This window comes from Carassius gibelio, chromosome B25, assembly GCF_023724105.1.
Source record: "Carassius gibelio isolate Cgi1373 ecotype wild population from Czech Republic chromosome B25, carGib1.2-hapl.c, whole genome shotgun sequence".
Lineage (NCBI taxonomy): Eukaryota > Metazoa > Chordata > Actinopteri > Cypriniformes > Cyprinidae > Carassius > Carassius gibelio.
In genome coordinates this window covers 11,920,008-11,942,874 of record NC_068420.1, presented here as the reverse complement: position 1 = coordinate 11,942,874, position 22,867 = coordinate 11,920,008, and the positions used below count along the sequence as shown (strand labels likewise).

At 36.0% G+C, this 22,867-nt stretch overlaps 1 protein-coding gene and 1 long non-coding RNA gene across 4 annotated transcripts in view; one reads left to right on the top strand and one right to left on the bottom strand.

The window, feature by feature from the left end:
* On the top strand, positions 1-6,296 carry LOC128014086 (uncharacterized). The gene is made up of 3 exons (XR_008183480.1): positions 1-36; positions 3,963-4,033; positions 5,662-6,296. It is a non-coding gene; the product is annotated as an uncharacterized LOC128014086 (long non-coding RNA).
* A 12,205-nt stretch (positions 6,297-18,501) lies between these two features.
* Positions 18,502-22,867, bottom strand: part of LOC128014164 (protein O-mannosyl-transferase TMTC3) — a 47,936-nt gene continuing 43,570 nt past the window's right edge. For all 3 annotated transcript variants that reach the window (XM_052597507.1, XM_052597508.1, XM_052597509.1), the window contains one exon: positions 18,502-21,621. In XM_052597507.1, the coding sequence (XP_052453467.1) occupies positions 20,756-21,621 (866 nt within the window). In that variant the 3' untranslated portion in view covers positions 18,502-20,755. The remainder of the gene's footprint in view (positions 21,622-22,867) is intronic.

Genomic DNA, 22,867 nt, shown 5'->3' with positions numbered 1-22,867 from the left:
GGAAATGTCATCAAAACAGTTTGCTGAAACATGAAGGTGAGTAGAATTCAAGCAAACAATTGTGGAATTAAATTATCAGTTGTGGTATCTTAAGCATGGTTTTCATGGAAATTGGAGTAACCACACACAATGCCCATGTTACATTTATCTGCGTTTTAAAAGTTTTTTTATTAGTATTAGAGAAACAAAAAAAAGCGTATAAACCCTGATCGTCAAATGCCACCCATGGATAGGATAACTGCCATTTCTCTTTAATGAACATGACTCATGTATCATATCCCCTAGGCAGTCTTCGTTTCTTATGTTAAGCCTATACTGAAACATTTAAAATATTTACAGGTTTGGCAATACTTCATCTTTGAACTAAGTCATTCGATTACACATAAATGTTTCTAATAGGGTGAATTTCAGCACAGAAAGAATAACTGCAAAATTGGAATTCCCTTTCAGCACCTCAGTAAAGTAACCATAAAATATGACAGGTTCAGTGATCTTTGTCACACACGTAATGATGTAGCAACGTCGCACCAGCTGGACTGCATGCCTGATAAACTTTAACAATGGCATGCAAACAAACTTCAAAGATTTTGTGGCCTACAAGCAATAACTAGTTTACAGCCCTTCATGTGGAGTCAACTGTCTTTTTGATCTTTAAACTAATGATCACATCTGAAAGAAAATTGACTTAAGCCGCTTTTCCACTATCAGACCAAACGGTTCTAAGAACTGTGAGGTACGGTTCCAGTTGTATTTCTACTTGAGCCTGGTACGGCGCAGCATGATTACAAACCGTGCTGTTAGAGAGTGTGTGCATGAAGTTGCCACTCTGTTGCCTTGCTACCATTTTCTCCATATCTGGCTGAGTGGAAGTGTGCTCTTTGATCACACAGCCAAGTAAACAGCTATGCTATGTTCAATATAAATCAATAAATAAATAGATAAAAGGAGTCCCAAAAACAGAAATATCTGAGCATCGTCTATATCACTGTTTATATTACACTTGCATTACGAAGGCAACGACTGACGCATTTGTATTGATAGCTTTCAGTCACATGACCGGCTCGAAGACCTGGGGGGTATTCCAAAAAGCAGGTTATGTGACATACCTGCGTATGTTTGTGGATAAGCGAGTGTATAACCTCAGCTTTTGGTTCCAAAATCTGAGGTTACTTTCAGGGTATGTAAGTAACTATAGTAACTTGCTCTCTGAAGATAACCTGGTAGGTTATGCAGGTTATGTTCCCTTCAGCACACGTTTGATCTACTGACGAGCCTTTAGTGGCCTTCATTATATAATATAATGTAAAATAGCCTATTTTATATATATATATATATATATATACATATGTATGATATGTTAATGGTGAAGCGTTACTATAAGAGATAATACATATCTGATATGACTTAATATATAAATAGCATCAAACAAACAATATAATTCATATTCTCAAGGATTAAATATTGAAAGGAAATAAAAATGTTTGCACAACCATCAATTAGGTGGCGATATGCACTTAACATGTAAATGACCATTGAACAAAAGAAGAAGAAAGAAAGAGCATGGCGCGCTTTTATCTTAGCTTCTGTTTCCATAGTTTCTCGTTGATTTATCACTCAGTTGAGAATGTTATGAGTCTTAACCAGGAACAAACTCTGAGTTGAATGAACTTACTCCTGGATGCGTTTTTGGAACCACATACCTCGAGTAAGTAAGGTTTGGAGGTTAATCAACCAAAAGTTCAGGGTTTAGGTGATGGTAAGTTAACCACGTGCTTTCTGAAATACACACCTGGAGGGTAAAACATCCATAGAACTACAGCACAAGCCTATTAGTTTTCCATCTGTTTCACAGAGGCAAATATTTAGATCACCTCAAAAAAGAATAAAACAAAGGTATGTGAACAAAATGCATACATATTAAGCACCCGCTGCAATAATTAAGTCATTGAACAGTAGGGTTGGGAATCATTAGAAATTTTCTGGTTCTGCCTAATGGTTCCGGCTCCATTAAAATCATTAAACTATTAAAAAATAGTGGTAAGGAAAAATGCACAATACTCCACTACTCAATGCTCAATACTGTCTATTACTTACTGTCAACTTAATTTAAAGGTTGGTAATGAAAAAAAATCAACATATATTACAGTATACAGATCTTCATAAGTAGGGTTGGGTATAGTTAGAAATTTTCAGGTTCCTATTCTGGTTCCATTTAAATGAACTATTATGGTGTTTTTTTTTTTCTATTTTACCTTCATTGAATCTAGCGTTGCTGGAAGGTAGTAAGTAATGTTGTTAATGCTAGTCCATCAATCAGCATGTGCTTAAAAGTTGATGTTTTTTACACTATCAATAACATTTTGATTATCAAGTAGGAAAAAGCTGGTTGGCCATATAGTCCCTTGAGGGCTAAGACATTTGTTCATTTCCCTAAATTAATGAAATATTAACTGTTATACAACCATGTATACACACTCCATAAAGCCCCTATTTTACAAATAATAATGCAGTCAGGAGACAGTGTAATACAATGAGTCGTTTCCACATTTTTCCACCTGTACACTAATTAATCTAACCCTCATACTTACATAACAATAGCATTCTATTTATTTAGTGGTCCATGTTAGTATGTATAGTAATGCCGGTACATGTACAGTCAGACAAAATGACATTCAGTTATCAAAGGTGCAAGTGCGCATACAGTCCTGGAAAACTATGTGTTCGGAAGTTAAAGATGCGACGCATCATTGGAAACAATGTGCTCAGTAATTAAAGAGGCAGGGCAGCATTTATGTTATTTGGTTTATGGCATTCTTTACAGGAAATGCAGATCCAAGGCTGCTCGCAGTGCTTGGTCACATGTCGCACCAGAACCATTTTCGGAACCAAAACGTAGAAATTGCTCAAGTTTCCGATTCTTTTCAGAACAGAACCATTTCTGAATAAGAACAGGTTTTTGGTCCCCAACCAAATTAAACAGTGCGACAAATGTTGCCTTAATATATTTAAAACAGTAATACTAAAAGATCAAATTAAGTAATCACTATATTAATGATGCATAATTTAGGCAAGCAGATAAGGTCTGAATATTAAGGCAATCCGCTTAATGGTTCAGTGTTTTCCTTATTGTATTTTTCTATGGAAAACCATTTAACGTGAAACTTTTCACATTGTGTTTATATTCTGGATTTATATGCTTGCCTGTACAAAATATCATAATAAGGTGTTTACTGAATTTTACCTTTTAATATCTGTGTTTTACTACATTATACTTAATGCAAACTGTGTAAAAATAACTGGTGGTCAGTGGAGCAAAGCTTGGTTTTGCCCTCCAGGTGGGCGTTCCTATGAGTAGATGACATCACGTGAAAACTATCAATTGCATTCCAAAGAGCTCCGTTATCAGTACCACAGAGGAAAATGGAACCGGATCTATGCTGACTGGCCCAGATCGGCACGGAATGGAACGGTTAAGCAAAGAGAATCGTTTGACCCAATAGTGAAAAAGTGGCTTTTGTTTCTAATGTTAGTGCTTTTAAAACTTGGCTCTTATGAGATAACAACAACATGTGGGAGCTGAAGCCTCAGGCTAGTCACTCTATAGGATTTTAACTTGCTTGAACTCAACATGCATCCAGTTGCATTTGCTGTTAGATATTAAGCAGTGCTTACCCACATTACAGCATCTCGGGCAGCAAAATAATAATAAAAAATAATAATAATAAAAAAAGAAATAAAACAAATCAGATCCCTTTTAGATCTCAGTTGTGTCAAACAGCAATGACATGAAATTGAGACTATTGTCTGCTCTCAAATGTTAATCTACAAAAGAGATATCTTGAAATGAATTGTCTGAGCTTTGCCATTCACATCTTTATTCTTTGTGTAGCCTGTATCAACAACGGTCTAATTTGTTTCTAATTCTCATTTCTGAAGATAGCATTTTTATTTCTTTAATTTAGAAGAAGCATCTGCAATAAAATTGATGCATTAAGCTTCAAACTTCTGAGATCTGGGGAAACATCAGCACCAGGTAAGACCAGAGAGTATTGTGACTGATTAGAAAGGAGCCACAAGGTGAAATGAATATACATAAATTATTTGTAAATTATTCATAATCCAAATCCAAACATATTCTGGTTAAAATCAGATTTTTTTTTTGTGCCTAGACCCTAAAAATTATGCAATTGTGAGACTGATTAGCATGGAAACTTTCACACAGTGATTACATTGTAAGTATTTGATCAGATGTTATTTGTCATTTTGTATCACTGGAAGGGCTTAAAATGAAACAGTTTTTGGATTAGGTGAAGGGAGGAATGGATTTTTGGCATAAAAATAGTTTAGAAACAGTAAATATGATTAACACAACAAATCATGCACAAAATTGAAACTGATGTCCATGTTGTCCATGTTAGCAGTGGGTAGGTAGTGAGAGTGGCATCTTTTTACTTTTTAGTTTTTGGGTAAGTAGTACATTTAATAAAAACAACAACTATTGCAGAGACACATAACACATATAAACAGCATGTTAACACTCCCCAGTTTCTTTTATACTGAACAACTCCTGCAAACCCCTCACCAATTAGTGATCTTCAAAGAACATGTTTATAGAATTACCTATAACTAATAACTGTTAAATTTTATTAACTCAGCATGACAGAAATAATACTATCCATTTGTAGCAGTACTACTGAGTAAATAATAAGACTCTCAAAACCTCTCCTGCCTGCCAGACAATAGTTAAGTAAATTGAAATGTCAACGAGAGAACTTTCATAAATGCCTTCTGTCCACTCTTTTCGGTGCCTGCTTGTCTGTGGAATGAAATCACATGAAGCCGATATCAAGTGCAAATCATTCGTGGAAAACCAATTTATTTATTTTTGCCCAGCCACCAAGCGGTTGCAGTCTTAATAGAGTACAATAAGTTCTGAAGATGCCAGCTAAGGCATTTGGTTGTTTTTTATTTTATTATTTTTTTGAATCAGTGCAGGACAGAAAATCATAAAGTTAATTTATCTTCCATATGTGTTGAAAATAGTGAGACTTATAATAAATATAATCATATATTGGGTGGATTCAGACGTACATATGTTAGCCAGTTGACCATGAGTTATCTAGGACTTTCTCTATTAGAAAGTGCGTAGCAGCAGTTTAATAATAACCATCGCAACAAACCTTTGTGTTGTTTTTGCAACGGTTTATTTGGGCACTCCTTTACGGTCTTGGCACATAAATAAAAATGGGTACTTAAAAGGACACTTAATCCACAAATGAAAATTCTGTCAACAATTACTCACTTCCGCTGTTCTTGTCATGGAGCACAAAAACAGATGTTTAGCAGTGTGTTCATGCAGCTTCGAACATAACTCTTTTTCAGTTCCACACCAGTGGAACAATGTTGGAAAAACTATTTTTACTCAGAAATTAATAGCAAGTTTTACAATTAATTTATGAAGAAATGTCAAGTAAACCTCAAATTAAACATAAAAAAATTTAAGTATTTTCTTGTAAAACATACTCCAGTAATCTTCAAATCCAACTTCAAATTTTTTTTATATACTGCAAGTTCTATGGTCTTTATGTCACTCTTCTTTTTCCTATTGTTCAGCATCTGAGAGTAAAGCAGGCCACTTTTCTGTCACCCATCTGTCTGCAGGACCTTTTTAACATCTTCAAACTGACAGTGGCTTTTGGCTGGCTAATCACCCCTGACCCCTTTGACGACACCTGACTGCATCTTATTTTAGAAATCGCAAGCTTATGTTAAACTGTTCCCGTCTTATTCAGGAGATTCAGGAATGCACAGTTTTCACAGGTATAAAGCTTGTTATTTTTCTTAATTTCTCTCTCAAAGTGAGAGTGAGCTGGGGCTAATTGCTTCAAGGAAATTTACACTGAGGTCTGTATTATAAAAGGCAAACTAGATAAAGTTTGTCCAGACGTGAAAAAAGTTTTTAATTAAGATAGGATGTAGCATAATTTAACACATAGTTAGAATGTTTAGCATGTTTTAACATGTTTTTCACATTGCTAACATGTTTCTGGCATAATTGGCATGTTGCTAGCAAGTCATTAGCATGCTTAGCATGTTGTTAGCATGTTTTAACATTATTAGCATGATGTTAACATGTTTTAACATGATTAGCATGATGGTAGCGTGTTGCTGACATGTTTCTAGAATGATTAGCATGTTAAGATATTTAGCAGGCTGTTGTTAGCATGCCATTAACATGTTGGTATCATGTTGTTACCATGATTAGCATGTTGATAGCATGTTTGTAGCATTATTAAAGTGGCTATTATGATTATTTGTTTTCTCTAGCAGTGGTTTTATATGTTGGTTTCAAATATCTAGTTCAAAACAGTCTTAGATTTTTAAATAGCTGTTTGGTAACAAGAGAACACAATAAAACTGCACTGGCATACAAGCAAGAATCAAGTATATAATGAAGGCCGATTTTAGCCTAAGTTAATTCCAGGTGGATTTAGCTGGATCAAAAAAGAAAAAAGAAAATGCACACCAGAATAATATTTTAAACAGTTCAGGACATGGAAATGTTGGCCAAAACAGTGGTTTTATATTTTTATCATTTAAATTTCTGCAGTTTCATAATTTTTGTACTGCTTAGTTATATCTGAAATGCCTATAATAAGCCCATAATCCACATAATCAGGTTTCTTGTATGACAACTTACCCTATTAACTAGTGTAACTATTCATTATGAAATCAAAATGAACCCAATGTATGTGTATCTTTGTGCATGCAATTAAGCTAAAAATACTAATAGTAACAGTTAAGAATGAGTTCGATATGTCAAGGCACTGGCGTCAGCCTAATCAGATTTCATAATGATATGATCAACTGAGATTGATATTAACACATTGTTAAACTAACAATGTATTATAAGGCCATTTAGAATTAAACCATGTGAACAAAACAGATGTTTGGGAGGATATGGTTATTGAACCATAAGCCCCACATTTAAATTTGATTCAATCAGAACAGTCCCAAGTACATTAGCAATAGGATGAACACTGACTGAAGTTTTATAAATACACTATTAAATGATGCTCATTTGCTTGGACTGGTTGCATTTAGAAGGCTCTTAAGAGTATCAAAGAGTACACAGCTCACAAGTCATAAGATTGTATGAGCATGGGGTGTGTCCTTGTTCACTGAAGACACACCCCAAACTTGTTTACCCCACATGACCTTTTTTTCCCCCAACACAGTCTGTCCCAATGAAAAATGTTCCCAGATTCTTGGGTAAATCAGGTCCTCATGGGAAAATAATACTTTGCAGAGTTTGACTAGGCCCTCACATCTTTGCATTTTCACACTATGAACGTGAGAGAGGTCATTTAGTCCACATGCTAACCAATTTGTATGGTTTGACAGTCACATGTGCATTCAGTTCAGCAACAATAAGATACTCGTTAACTTTAATGAAGTGCCTCTTGTTTAAAATGAATTAATGAATTTGCTTTTTAAGTAACACACAAATCTGCATTATGAAACAACAATATACAAACATTAAATAGAAAGTAATACATGATGTAACGGTTATAAATTTTAAAGGATGTTCAAGGCAAGTTCAAAAGCCCCAAAGAAAATCATTGCGACTCTTGCTTCAGTTTGTGAAAACAAATAAAAAATGCATTCACAATAAGACACTTACTAAAAAGGTCTATGGGGAATGGCTTAGCATTGGAATAGAGGTCAAAATACTGAAATACCCACCGTTATAAAGCCTAACCATATAGAAAAACTCTTGTTTTAAAAAATATTTCCCTAACACTTCCCCATCAGGTCACTGGCCCTGTTTAGACCTGGTACAAAGATGTGTTTTGGTTGATCACTAGTGGATGAGGGAGACATTCCTGTTCACACGTGGTGTTTTAATTCTTCTCTTCTGTCCACTTTCATCCACTTCTGCTCTGATTTCTTATGAGAGGGGGGTCTGTTGGCCAATATATGTGCTTTTTCTGATCTTTCGATCTAATTTGTGAAATAATCTTGCAACTATTTACACTTGAGCAAACGTATTTTAAATGTAGTAAAGCGCTGAGAGAGAGTGAGAAAAAAATAGACAGAGCTGTAGAGCGCTGACAAGCTACGCAATATCGCGTTCATTATCGCAGATGAATCGCCTTCAATAATGAACGCGATCTACGGCTCTGTCTATTAAATGCCACTCCAATTATAAGCAGGTGATGGCGATTTTAGCGGTGATCACGGAAGCAGCTTTACTGATTAGATGCGCATGATCATATCGTTAGATATATCGCCCAGCCCTATTTGGCACGATCACGGATGTTGTTCTTATCACAACGGAAATTTTTTTAATGTTCTGTATTTTTTAGTCATAAAGATAGCAGTAAGAAGCTATTTACTTTTATTTATGTATAATCACAATCAGGGCCTGAATGGGACGCTGTTTCAGACTGGGAAATCTCACACTCATCCAGGCCACACAGGGAAAAAAGCGGCCAAAATTGCACCTTTTGGGGTACAACAGCTTGACACTGTAGCAGTACTCTTAAAATGACATCTTTGTACATTTTTACCCCTAATAGGAACATATTAGTACCTTGGCGTAGTAATTAATACCCTTAAAAGGTTACTCCACTCCAAAATGAAAATGTTGTCATAAAAAACTTACACCCATGTCGTTCCAAACCCGTAAAAGCTCTGTTCGTCTTTGGCATGAAATTTAAGATATTTTGGATGAAAACCTGGAGGCTTGAGACTGTCCCATAGACTGCTAAGTAAATAACAGTGTCAAGGTCCAGAAAAGGTATGAAAAGCCTTCATCAGAATACTCCATCTGATCTCTCAAGTGCAATCTGGGTTATATAAAGCGACAGGAACACTTTTTGTAAGCGAAGAAAACAAAATAACGACCTTATTCAATAAATCCTTTGTCAACGGTCTCCTCTGTTTCACTCCATATCACCGTGCTGCGTGTGCTCTTCTGTGTCCTCCGCGCCACAAGGACGCACTGTTTCTATGTGTATTTAGCTTTGATTTGAAATAATACAATAACCCTTTAAGGTACTGATGTGAATGCCTACCTATTAGGGGTAAAAAAAGGAACAAATATCTCCTTTTAAGAGTACTGCTATAGTGACAAGCTGTTGTACAACAAAAGGTGAAATTTTGGCCCCTTTTTTCCAGACAACTCTATTATTTGTATGGCCATCACATAAAAAGTTCTAAACCCTTTGTCTAAGACCGTGGAAAATAATGAAAAGTTTGCACTTCCCTTTTCTTCATTTTGCCCAATATATCTGATCTCAAAATTCATCCTTTAAAACTTATTTTAAAATCAGACATTGCATTACCATGTAAATGGTACATCAATATCATGTTACAAAATGTTTTCATTCATGAATAATATTTTTTTTATTATCATTACCGCAGACGCCAGTGTCACATGATCCTTCAGAAATCATTCTAATCTGCTGATTTGGTGTTCAAAAAACATATTTTTTGTTATTATTATTATTATTAATAATAATAATAATATTAACAGTTGAGTACATCAGGATTCTTTGATGAATATAAAGATCCAAAGATCAGCATTCATCTGAAATAAAAAGCTTGGGTACATTGAGAACGCATAAATATAAGATATTAATAATAATAATAATCACAAAAATAATAATTATTATTTTTATTATTATACAAATTCTACTAATAAGAACAATATAAAAATGCACCAAAGTGCATTCGCTTGAGCATCAGCCAATGCGCTTGCCGATTGCACATTCGTTCCACCTACTACAGGAAAACCTGGTAGTTCTTAAAGGGGGGGTGAAATGCTATTTCATGCATACTGAGTTTTTTACACTGTTAAAGAGTTGGATTCCCATGCTAAACATGGACAAAGTTTCAAAAATTAAGTTGTACGTTTGGAGTATTTCTGTTCCAAAAATACTCCTTCCGGTTTGTCACAAGTTTCGGAAAGTTTTTTTCACATGCGGTGAGTAAAACTGCTTCAAATATCTCTGTGTTGTTAACTTAGATATCGGTGTGTAAGCACATCAAGTAAACAACATGCGATGTTGTCATCAAACTGCACTTTCCACATGTACAGCTTAAAAAAAAAAAAAAGACAACAAAGTGGAACTTAGTCATTTTCCAAAACCGCTAAGCAAATATATACAGTTTAAGTACATACCACATAGAGACGTCGTTGCTGAGGCTGCTCTTGTTAAATTTCAGCCTCTGCATCTGATTCTGGATCATAAATATACGCTGAATCTGACTGTTAGCCATGGTTTGTTTTGGTTGTTTTTTTTCCTCAGCTTCCAAACGCTCTCAACGCAATTCTTTAGCTCCGCCTACACGTCACGCCTCCAGCCGGTCATTTTTTTCTGGGAAAAATCGGTACAGACTATCTTTCTCTTATGAATATAATAAAACCAAAGACTTTTTGGAGTTATGAAGGATGCAGTACTACTCTATAGGTACTCAAGATTAACAGGATATTGAGTGAAAACGAGCATTTCACCCCCCCTTTAAAAGCTGTAAAATTCCAAAGGAACTGCATTATTTTGACAGGAAAATACAACATAAAATATTGTTTATAAGTAGTGCATCAATTCTGCGTGTTATGATATGAAGGACTCTCTCATTCGCTTGCTCGCTCACTCTCACTTGTGCATGTGAGAGAAAGCCACGGCGAGTCATGCGCCTTTACACTAGAGTTTATGGTACACCAAATACAAAAAACACAGGTGGGCTGTGCATCCATTCAGATGAACTGAAAAAGAGCACAGATAGCTTGATGGAGAGTGAAACTCTGAAGCACTCATTCGGAGTATTCGGCGAGTGAAAATATATCTGAGCTAAACTTATGCTCAGCCTCCAACTCACATGCTGTTGAGTAAAATCTGATAATTTATTAGCCATTGGCTAATATTAGACATCATTTAGGCACCCAGAGAGAAGATTTAGCTGCATATGCGAGTAATTTACTCGCAATGTAGAGGGCTGTCTAACATGCAGGAGAAATTTTGGGCATAGCTGCTGCTCCTCAGCGTCGAAAGGAGCCAGTTGAAGTGGTTTGGGTATCTACTCAAGATGTCACCTGTCTCCTGGTGGAGGTATTTCGGGCATGTCCAACTGGGAAGACACCCAAAAGTAGAACTAGGACATGCTTGAGGCATTATGGGGGAAAAGAATGTATGGGTGGTCCTATTTAACCTGATGCTAAAGCAATCTGGTCCCAGATAAGTGCTAGGAGAATGGATGGACCTCACAATATTACAGTTTTTACCATATTTGGTGAGCACAGCAGACTTTTAGCAATGTATTAATAATACATTGGTATATTAAAGGGAAAGTTCACCTAAAAATTAAAATTTTGTCATTAATTACTACTCACATGACATAATAAGAGAATAAACTGTTGAATAAAGACAAGTATTCTTGTATCTTCATAACATTACAGTTGAACCACTGATGTCACGTGAACTATTTTAACACTGTCTTTACTACTTTTCTGAGATATGAGAAAGAATGGATTATACAAAAAATGGATACGAGGACATTTTTTAAGTTAAAAAATTACACACAGTATGCACAAGGAAACCAGAAAGAGAGTTGAAATGGAACAAACTCTACTTTAGACCATTTTACAACATTTCTGTACAGAGAAATGTATATAAGTGCTTAAAAATATTCTTATGTTATAAGCTTTTAGGTATTGCATGGCCCCATAGATTTCAACTGTAAGTACATTAATGTAAATGCATTTTACTTGCTTTCACAAACAGATGTACAGATCCAACTTATTATTTATTTTTTTTGTCATAATTGCAAGTTACAGCAAGTCATAAATGCCTTCCATAGAACTTAAGTTAACCCAAAGTATTTCTTCAAGTATGCTTCACATTTCTCTGCTGTTTGTATCTCAGATTCATCACAAACTCATGACATTCCAGGGATTTATAAAAAATAAAAACATCAGTTAACACGCTATATATAGCAAGTACCGGTCTGTGAAATCGCTTAAGCCGGGTCATTTGGGATTTTTGACTTTCTGCTTAAACAAAAGAGAAGCTTACATAGCAAAACAGGGCACAGAGCACAGCAACAGCAAGTTGAACAGCGTGTAAAACAAGTGTAATTTATTTTAATGTTAAAATACTTTTAAGGCTGTGTATGTGTAAATACAGACAACTACAATTTTTAGGCAGATTTAGGCCCTCAAAATATGTAAAAAAAATAGTGTCAAAACATTACAGATTGTTTGAATATCCAGATCTGTCTGAAAACAGTTGGCTCAACCAATGTGGAGGTTATAATATGACAAAACTTATTAAATTTGTATTGTGTAAATTTGAATTATTGACATTTTAGGTAGGTTAGCATTCTCCGCATGTGAAACATTTGCCTAAGCCACTGGTTCTCAACCTTTTTTACTCCAAGGCCCCCATCCTCTCCAAATCAATACATACTTTGCAGAAATGTCACTGCAGATATTCTTTACAACTTAAAAGTAGCTACTTAAAAGTACATAAACCATAATTATACAGTTACTTATTAAAGCACAAGTCAACGTGGCATACCAAACAAGACCACAGGTCTTTAATGCCATAAGAATATTCAGTTGTGTCAAATTTCAAATGTTTGATATTCAAGTTAAAAAAACTTATTCAGAACTGTTAAATGCAACATAATTTTTAGTTTTGGTAAATGACACTTGTCAATAATTCAAATGAACACAATACAAATTCAATTAGTTTTGTCATATTATAAGTTAGTTAGTTCATTTATAAAACACATATAAAAACAACCACCAAGGTTGACCAAAGTGCTGTACATTAGAAACAATAAATAAAAAGAGAACTTCAAACAGCAAGGTAAAATACACACAGTAAAATGTATTCGTTGTTAAACGCCATAGATAAAAAAAAATTAAACACAGAAAGAGATGATACTGTTTGAATTGACATTGGTAAGCTGTTCCCTAGTTTGGGTCCAACACTTGCAAAGGCTATGCCCCCTCTGTTTTTTATCTTAGTCCTACACACAGAGAGTAATCCAAGATCCCCAGACCTAAGTGACCTAGCTGGGTTATGGGGGATACCAAAAACAGAAAGGTAGCCTGGAACTAAGCCATGTAAACATTTGTAAATTAAGACTAATAATATGCTCCATAAACCAATGGTGTGAGTTTGGGGTGGGGCCATCTGTTTAACTGACCAGTGGAAGACAGAGGAAGCACTCAGGGAGACGTGTTTGACAACAGCCAGTACGTTGCGTGTATCTTATACATTTCATTATTCAACATCTCTTTTGTTGTTGTTGTTGTTTATTTACAGTGAAGTCTTAAAATGTGATAAAACTGGGTAGCTTAGTCTCGTCTATTATTTAAAATTTATCTAAAAGTTCCAAGGCAGTTGATCCAGACTCTGATATATCTTTAAGATTACACAATCTAGAACTATCACATGGTAGGATTTCCCTGGAAGCCTGGGAGTAGAGAGTTATCTTCAAGTGGAAAAAGATGCAGAGGTACTAGCATGATCATCTGTAAAACTCCATATGCAAGCAAGTGAGAGTTGATGGATCATGAGTGCTCAAGGCTTTAATGCTTAATCTGAGGTCAGAGTCGACTTCAACACTTTAGCACCTCGACTTCAGTAGCCACCATACGGCTTCCTGTTGCTGATTGCTCATGTCCAGATGTTCTACATCTGAGAAGCTAAACCCAGCAGGAGAGCTCTATGAGCCAAGACTGTCTGCATATAACCTGGGAATTCCCACAATTGTTCTGGCTGAGGACTCTGCATCACAGTTTTTATGAGAGGGCCAGTGACCACTTGGTCCTAAAAAAGCCACTGACAGATCAAATGCAGGAAATAGCCATCGTGGTTCCTCAGCACGTGACATTAACTTTAGCAAGACAATGGCTGCACGATTACGCCGTCAACATCATTTGTTAGTTGTTTTTCAATGATTTAAAGCAGTGGTTCCCAATCCTGGTCCAGGAGAACCCCCAACACTGCCCATTTTAGATGTCTCCCTATTCTAACACACCTGATTCAACTCATCATCTTATTTGTGAAGACTCCAAGATCTCAAATGTATGTGTCAGATAAGAGAGACACCAAAAATGTGCAGTGTTGGGGGTTCTCCAGGACTAGGATTTCACTTAATTTTTTTTCATTTAGCTGACACTTTTATCCAAAGCAACTAACAATTGCTTTATATGTCAGAGGTCACATGCCTCTGGAGCAACTAGGGGTTAAGTGTCTTGCTTAAGGACACATTGATGTCTCACAGTGGATTCAAACCTGGGTCTCTCACACCAAAGGCATGTGTCTTATGCACTGCGCCAACACCACCTCCAGTATTGGGAACCACTGCTCTAAAGGACATGTTTCCTGTTTTCTGTAGCTTACAGCACAGTTAAAAAAAAAAAAAAAAAAGTTTAGCTTGGGGTCTGTCTGATTTTTGTTTTTTTTGTGATTTATAAATTTGTCTCTTATGCTCTCCAAGGCTGCATTTGATTGATTAAAATACATTAATATTGTAGGATATTATTACAACTATTTTCCATTTCTGTATATTCTAAAAATATAATTTATTCATGTGATGCAAAGATGAATTATCAGCAGTCATTACTCCAGCGGCTCACATGAGCCTTCACATTTCACAAATCATTCTGTTAAGCTCATTTGCTGCACACAAAAAACATGTACAATTAGTTATTTAGCAGATGCTTTAATTCAAACTGAATGGCTTCAGAAGACTTCAAAAAATATATATTGTTTTATATATCCAAAAGGTCAACTTAATAACGACAGAATGTTCATATTACTTTAACGTCTGCACATAAAAACCACATGACCCAAGCCTAATTGCATGATTAAAAACAGATCTGAAAGTTCCCATGAAACCAAATGGAATGTAGTGCATATGGGTTCATATCATTCCTACATATATTAAAATGACACATTTTTAAAACATGCCTTCATTTGAAGACAATAGTGGTACTTGTTTCATATATAATAATTTTCTATCTTTAACTGTTTTAATTTCATTTTAAATAAATTAAATCATTTTAAATGTTTTTAAATTCCTTGTTTTACTGTTGTGATTTATTTATTTATTTTTTATTATTTAACTTCCTTTTATGTAAATCACTTTGAATTACCATTGTGTATGAAATGTGATAAACAAACATGCCTTGCCTTCTGTCCAAGGCAATAAATGTGTTCTCAGCAACTACAGCCATTAATTTATTATATTTGGTACAGAGACCATTTTGCTTAGCTAGTAAGCTAGTATTGTTTGTTATAACTTTCCCACAAAGTCTCAGCCAATTTAGTATTACAAAACTCATATTTAGATTTTACTGAAGTTGCATTCAAAAATCCATATAGTTCAGACCTGACACTTCTGCTGTAGATAAGGAAATGTCTTGTAATTTTAAAGGTATAATAAACCACAAAAATAAACTAATTCTATATAATAAGGGATAAAATTGGATAAATCAATTAATTATTATCTCATTCCTAGATATATTTTAAGTCAACAAATGTCTTGTATTTTTCATATAAAGCCCTCTTAAAGCATCCTTTCATAAAACATCTCTGTTTTGAAAAATACAGCCATTTAAACACAAACAGAAATGAATAATAGCAAGGTCTCACCAATCTGACCCAGACACATTTGTTCTCATTAAAAGCACACATATGGAAACCCCTGTAGATAACAATTTACATTTGTCATGTCTTGACTCACGTACACTCATTCCTCAGAGATGAGCAAGCATCGCTTTAAAAAAAACTTACCCTCACTTTCAAGATGTATTCTGCTTTCACGTCTTGTTTTTCATTTACTTGTTTTTCATTACCTAATGAAAATGTTTTTTTTTAATTCAGTTTAAACAATTCTTATTACAATTAGTATTAATCTAATAATAACTTTGTTAAACAACACAATTTTTCCTTAAATATTCAATCAGTGATTCTGAGTACTATACGATGTGCCTGGGGATCCTGATAAACCAGTGTTTGCCAGCATACTTCCTATTTGAAAAAGAAGAACGCTGCTCACCCATATCTAATTATTGTGAATACAAAGGCTGTGACTCATTTGAGCTGATGCATGTGTGAGGTATTTCATTTAACTGATTCATATGCACGCATTGTTAAACTGACATATGTGAGAAAATAAAAAACAGAACAAGATGACCCACGTTGCAAGAAACACATTAGAAAAAGTAATGCATGAAAACAAGTTGTGACTAAACGGGCTATGCAGTCGGACTGGTGTCATATATATATATATATATATATATATATATATATATATATATATATATATATATATATATATATATATATATATATATATATATATATATATATATATATATATATATATATAAATAAAACAGCATAATCACTCCAAACTTTGAGGAGATTGGTGCCCCTGGGGTAGGTAGGTGGTTCACAAAGATGACAAGCTCACAAACCATGTTCACACAATGCCTTTCTCATCCCAGGGAAGATTAATTTTTAAAGACAACTAATCTTCTATTGACAGTGACGAGATCCAGCCATTCAGTCTGCTTCAGTGCAAGTATTTTATACCTTTTTTTTTCTCAAGTGTACATGTATATCTATACTAATATAAAAAAAAGGAAAAATATAAATCTATAAAACTGATTTAACATTTTTTTATTTTATTGATTGTTAATAAATGTATAGTTATAAAAATGCATACATTCAATATCTTTTGATATGTTTATTAATTAGTTGCTTATTAGCATGCATACTGGCTGTTTATTAGTACTTATAAAGTATATATTAGTGCATTATTGTGCAATAAATATATTCTAGATCCCTTCATGTGTTTCCTAGTCTAATGTGATAACACCACTTTTGTCCTCAAAGTTATGTTAGAAGCAGGAAAAATGGGCAAGTATGAGGATTTGAGCGAGTTTGCGAGTTTGACAAGGGTCAGATTGTGATGGCCAGACTGGTGGGTCAGAACATCTCCAAAACTGCAGCTCTTGTTGGGTGTTCCCGGTCTGCAGTGGTCAGTATCTATCAAAAGTGGTCCAAGAAAGGAATAGTAGTGAACCGTCGACAGGATCATGGGCAGCCAAGGATCAATGATGCACATATGGGGAGTGAATGCTGACCCATGTGGTCAAAAAAGTAGAAGATGGCATGGTCTGATGAATCATGTTTTCTTTTACATCACATGGATGGCCGGGTGAGTGTGCGTTGCTTTCCTGGGGAATACATAGCAGCAGGATGCAGTATGGAAATCGGCAGAGGCAGTGTGATGCTTTTGGCAATGATGTAATGCTCCACTCTCAAGTTAGCGCAGCTGAACATGTCTACTGCTTCCTCTCACGTGACTTTCCCTTATTCAATTACCCCCTTCAAACTCATGTGCAGATCCACATTATCTTTTTTTTTTTTTTTTTTTACAACGGACCAAAATTTCGGAGGCAGTGCGTAAACGTGATTGACACAACATGAGGTTGTATTCATTTTTGTTTAATGTGTGAAAATCTCGACCTCATAAAAATGACCTCACATGGAGTCAATCACGTTTAGGCACTGCCTCCGAAACTTTCGTCCGCCATTAAAAAAAAAATTCTCGATTTTCTGCGTTTTTTGCATCCGTAACAAGCATTTTAATAGGAAAGGATGATGAATACATAAAAATAAAAAAAAGACCTTCAGCCTCACAATTTTCCATGATATAACACCTCTAACAGCTAATTTCCGTTCCCCTTACATAGGGCATGGACCAGTTCATGAATTCCCAAACCACAGACATAGCCATTTAAAATGTAATGAGGAATTACTGCTACAAAAGAGTCATTGAGCCTTTAATCCAATAATATAAATCGTGCTCTCACATGGACTAAAAGCATAATCATGTTAAACATCTTGTGTGATCAAATGTCAATGTGATGAAAATCTTGTTTCTTGAACTGGGAGCTCTGCAGACCATTTAAAGCTCAAGTGCCTGTGGTTTAGTCTCCTCGCCCTGCCAGAAACTGCGTATAATTACGTTTGCGAAGGATCTCACTGTTTTTCAACAAATCATAGTTATGGGCCCTTCCACTCTTGGCATAAGCCTATTTACACAAAAATCCGGTGGCTCTGGTTAATGGGTTACACAAAGATTTGTTAATTACCAAGATCAACATCATGCCAAATTGTTCAACAAATACAACAAAGTGCCACTTGTATGCAACGCGCTTCATTACGCACATATCACATTATAGCAAGCGCCATTGCAACACAAGCTCAAGGCTGAAACCTGAGGCCTTCACAAGAAAAATTACAGTTACAGCCTTTGAGCAACACGTGAGTCAAAGGCGTGGGTGAGTAATCTTGGACCATGTGGATTTTGCAAATCAAATATGTATAATTTCTCTCTGCTGGTGACTCAAAACTTGTTTGCAGCTGCCAGAATGCATAAAAAGTGGCATTTATGAGACATCCGTAATGCAAGTCATTTTTATTGGAAAACCGAAGCTCCCTCCACCACTCATAAGTCAAAACATTAGTCAAAATAAAAAGGTAAATACCATAAATTATGATGTAACAAACTGGATATGGGGTGAAAGCACAATATGAGTAAACATTAGATGAAAGAGTCCTAAAACATAATTCAGATTCGAGCTGAGCTGAGGGAAACTTGAAATATGACATCACATACAGCTGAATTAGAGTTGAGTATGATGATTTAGTGGGAAATTAACTCCCAACACTTTATATTTGAGGATTAATATGGTGCATCCATGTAAATCTGTCCTTATAGACTTATCAAACTGACAATAAAATGAAAACAAAAAAATTATTCAGATGCACAGATGTTGCAAACGTGTAGCAATTGAGGTCCTTGCTCAAGTTTTATGAGTGAACATCTCAATTGGCAAAACAGCCAATAGCGCTGTAAACTATAGAAGTCAGTTTTGCTACTTAAAATGGCTTTATTAGAAAATAACATATGTGACCCACATTGGTGTTAAAATCACTAGTGTTGTAGAATATATGTAAATGCACTCTCACATTCTTTGAGGACTCTGCCTTGACAGATCAGTGAGCTCTCAGGTACCTTTTTTCTGTTAAAATCTTCAGAAAGGTCAGAGAAGATATTTCAGGGCTTGCCTTCAAAGTAAACCGTAAAACGGAGACAGCATTCCAACAAGAACACATGGTTATTTCAGCTTCACAGGAAACAATATGCTCAACTCAACTCCAAGCGCAACATGAATATTTGAAGTTCATCTGCAACACATTAGAATACTGAAGTTACACACTGGCATGTAATCTTGGCTTAGAGAATGAATGATTGATTCTTTCCAAATAGAAAATCTAAAAAACAACAACAACAAAAAAAACCAGAAAAAATATGGTCTACGCCGGGGTATTCACCATATTAAATGGCCCAAAAATGACAATTCTGTCATCACTCACTCACCCCATGTCGCTTCAAAGACATTTTAAGAACTGTTCTGTTCATTCCTGTCAAAGCAATTGTAATGAATGTACATTAGAGTTTAAAAAAGCAACATTGTAATTTGTAGTTGTCTTCTTATGCCATTTGGCAACTTTGCACGAGAAAACACCGAAATGAAAGTCATTCATAGAAAATCTGCCTCTACAGCGAGCTGTTAAGTACTGCAACTGGACTGCAGAATCGGCGAATCATACCAATTCAAAAACATTATTCAAAAAACTAGCTTGACCAACTAAAATGAGATTCTGTTTGTTGAACAAAGCTATCATGCAGCACAGAAGTCACTCGACACTTTTGCATCTTGTATAACATGGGAATAAAAAATGTCTAATGTTTTACAGAAGTCTGTCAGTCATACAGGTTTTGAATGACATAAGGGTTAGTAAATGATGACAGATGTTTAGTTTTGGTTGAATTATTCCTTGAAGTTTTTTTTCCCGATTATAGCCTGATTATAATTTTACGGAAATGTCTTTGTGGGGAGAACAAAAAAAAAGCCACAAAAAAAAAAAAAAGTCTGCCTCTGCATGACCGATTTGTGAAATCAGTGAGAGCCCAAAAGGTATGCGAGCCATACAGATAAATCCCAGAAGCCTGCAAAAAGAGGGCTGAGGAAGGGAGGTGACCCTAATTCAGAATGAGATTATGTCAGAGGATATAATTAAACGCTGACACCATTGGGTGTCAAAAAAAACAACAACAACAGCAATAATGACATGAATAAACAGCAGCAGTGAATTGGAGGAAGTGCGGTGATGTCATGCAATGAGGGAAGGGGTCTGCTGAGCTAAATTACAACAGCCATGTGACGGACCACCCAGAGGCCCTGCTATGAAATGGGCTGACTGATATTACCAATACTTTATTTGTGATTATGAGTAATACTTGCCAGTGGATTGGTAAATTAAAACAAAAAAGTGACAAAAACTAATCCAGTGACTCGAATATAGACAATCATAAATAAACAATATAGTAATAAATGATTTTTTTTTTTGGTAGGGATTCTTTTTAAAAAGTACCAAATTTTGTGAGAGCACACCTGGTTTTTACCGGTTCAACCAAACAGCTTTATATAATTAAAGCTGTGGGAAAAGGAGGTATACCACAATATATAAAAGACACAAAACAATCTTACAAAAGTGCAACGAAACATGCATAATCAAGGTCTCAAAAACAAAAAAACAGAAGGGTCTCGCACTTTAAATAAAAATAGTGTGGTGGTTTATAAACAAGGTTAATCGCTGCTTAATATGCGTTCAATCTCCTCCAGTCTCTTCAAGGCAGCTGCCCTTTTCTTTTCTATATCTTTAATCTCTTTTGTGGATTTGCTCTTAGTCCGCTTGTCAGTTTGGCCTGCGTCCAGCTTCTTTGATTGGCCATGGCCCTCGCTGTTGACGCTTTCTTTGGGGGAGGATTTCCTCAAATTCTTCTCTTTCCTGGCCCCCTCCCCTGCTCCTGAGGCAACTCCCTGCCCTTCCTCCTCCTCCTGTTTGTCCTGTTGTTGTTGCTCTTGATGCTTGGCCGATTCACTACCACCCTCTGTTGGTGCAATAGTCTGTCCGGCAGTGCTCATATCAGCCATTTTGTTGCGTACGATGGCGAGGTGCCGTTGGATGTACTCTTCCTGCGGGGCCATAGCGAGTGTCTCCACCAGACAGCGCTCGGCTCGCTGGAGCTCCCGTTCTTCAAAGTACACCACGCAGAGGTTATGCTTGGCCTGCACGTTGCTGGGGTCCATGTTCAAGATGCGTTCGAAACAGGCCTTGGCACCAGGCGTATCCTTGCGGTGGTTCATGAGGATGTCTCCCTTGAGGATCAGGCCTTTGACGTGCTCCGGGTGGTACCGCAGCAGCTCCTCAAGCACCGGGAGAGCATCCAGTTCCCGTTGTGACTGAGAGTAGAGCAGGGCCAAGTTAAACAAAGCGCTACGGAAGCCGGGTTGCAGCCGAATGGCCTCCCACATCCAACGCTCTGCCTCTTCATTCACGTTAGCGTCCATTGCCAGCATTCCCAGGTTGAAGTAGCCATTAGCATCATCCGGCTCTTCTTTCACGTAGGTGAGAAAGCGACGGTTTGCCTCTGGGCGAAATTTTGCCTCGCCTGTCAACGAAGAACGTTAGAGATGCAACTATTACAATTAAATTAAAAAATAAACAAGTGATTAGTCAAATTGCTAAACAACTAAGGATAATACAGACTGTCCTCATTTAATGATGTTGATCCATCCCATGTAAGTCTCCTTTTTTTAAGTGGACCACCAAAGTTATTCATACCATATTGTAAAAATATGTCGACACAATGAAATTCAATGTGGGAAAGGATGTTTTGCAAGGATGTTAATTTTGGTATTGTAATAAAGCAAACTAAACCAAAAAACAAATGGTAAGAGAGTACTGTCCCCAGATGCCCTTGGTGCTATAAATCTGTTGAGCAACTGAAGTAAAATAAATGAAAATATGGAATATCCGAGAATGTAGATTATTTAGATGAAGTTAACTCACATGAATTAGTTTTATGCTTTATGTCTTTGTTTTGATTAAAGTGTCCAAAACCCCGACATGGCTATATCTAGTATTTTGGCTCGGTTATTTGGCTTTGTAACAAAGTCTACGTTGTTCACCATCCTATGTTGCAATGATGAGGTCAGAATGAGGGTAAGGAGGGTCGGCCAGCTTTTTAACACCCCCTTGAAGAGTGTTCAGAAGAACTACTGTAGGACAAAAATGGGGAAACCATGGAAAGCAGGTTAAATTTAAAACAAACTTGTTTTTATTTGAAAACCAATACAGATGGGCACAATTACAAAACTGAATGAAAAAAATAACAGTTTTGTAAAGCAGGCCTGTAAATTGATCGCAAAATGCTTCCTCAGTCACATGATTAAACAGTCTGTACAACAGGCCTAAAACCATGTGCAAATAGAGCCGTTGTATTCATAGTATTTACATTGCGGCAGCGTAGGTGTGCTAATCTCAGCTAATGCCTCACTTGCACTGCAAGAATCCATCAGTCTTTCCTGCTATTCAAAGCTAATAGTGAAAAAATGGCATAAAACTCAAAGTTAGGCTCAATGAGTCACAATTTAAATGTATTGCTTTTGGATCAAACGCTTACATTCTTAGACATGAGAACATGACCCGAATTAGGTGAGAGGTTGCTGCCTTACCTTGAGGTGGCACGCAAAGAATCCATAGGTTAACAATTTGGCTTATGCTCCTGACGTCTAACCTCATGTGACTCTAACATTAAAGGTTCTCTATGTAAGATTTTGACTCTACTAAAGCATAAAAATACCATAATATGTTTGCAGATATCTAAGAAACATTCTATGTTAACAAACTAGTTT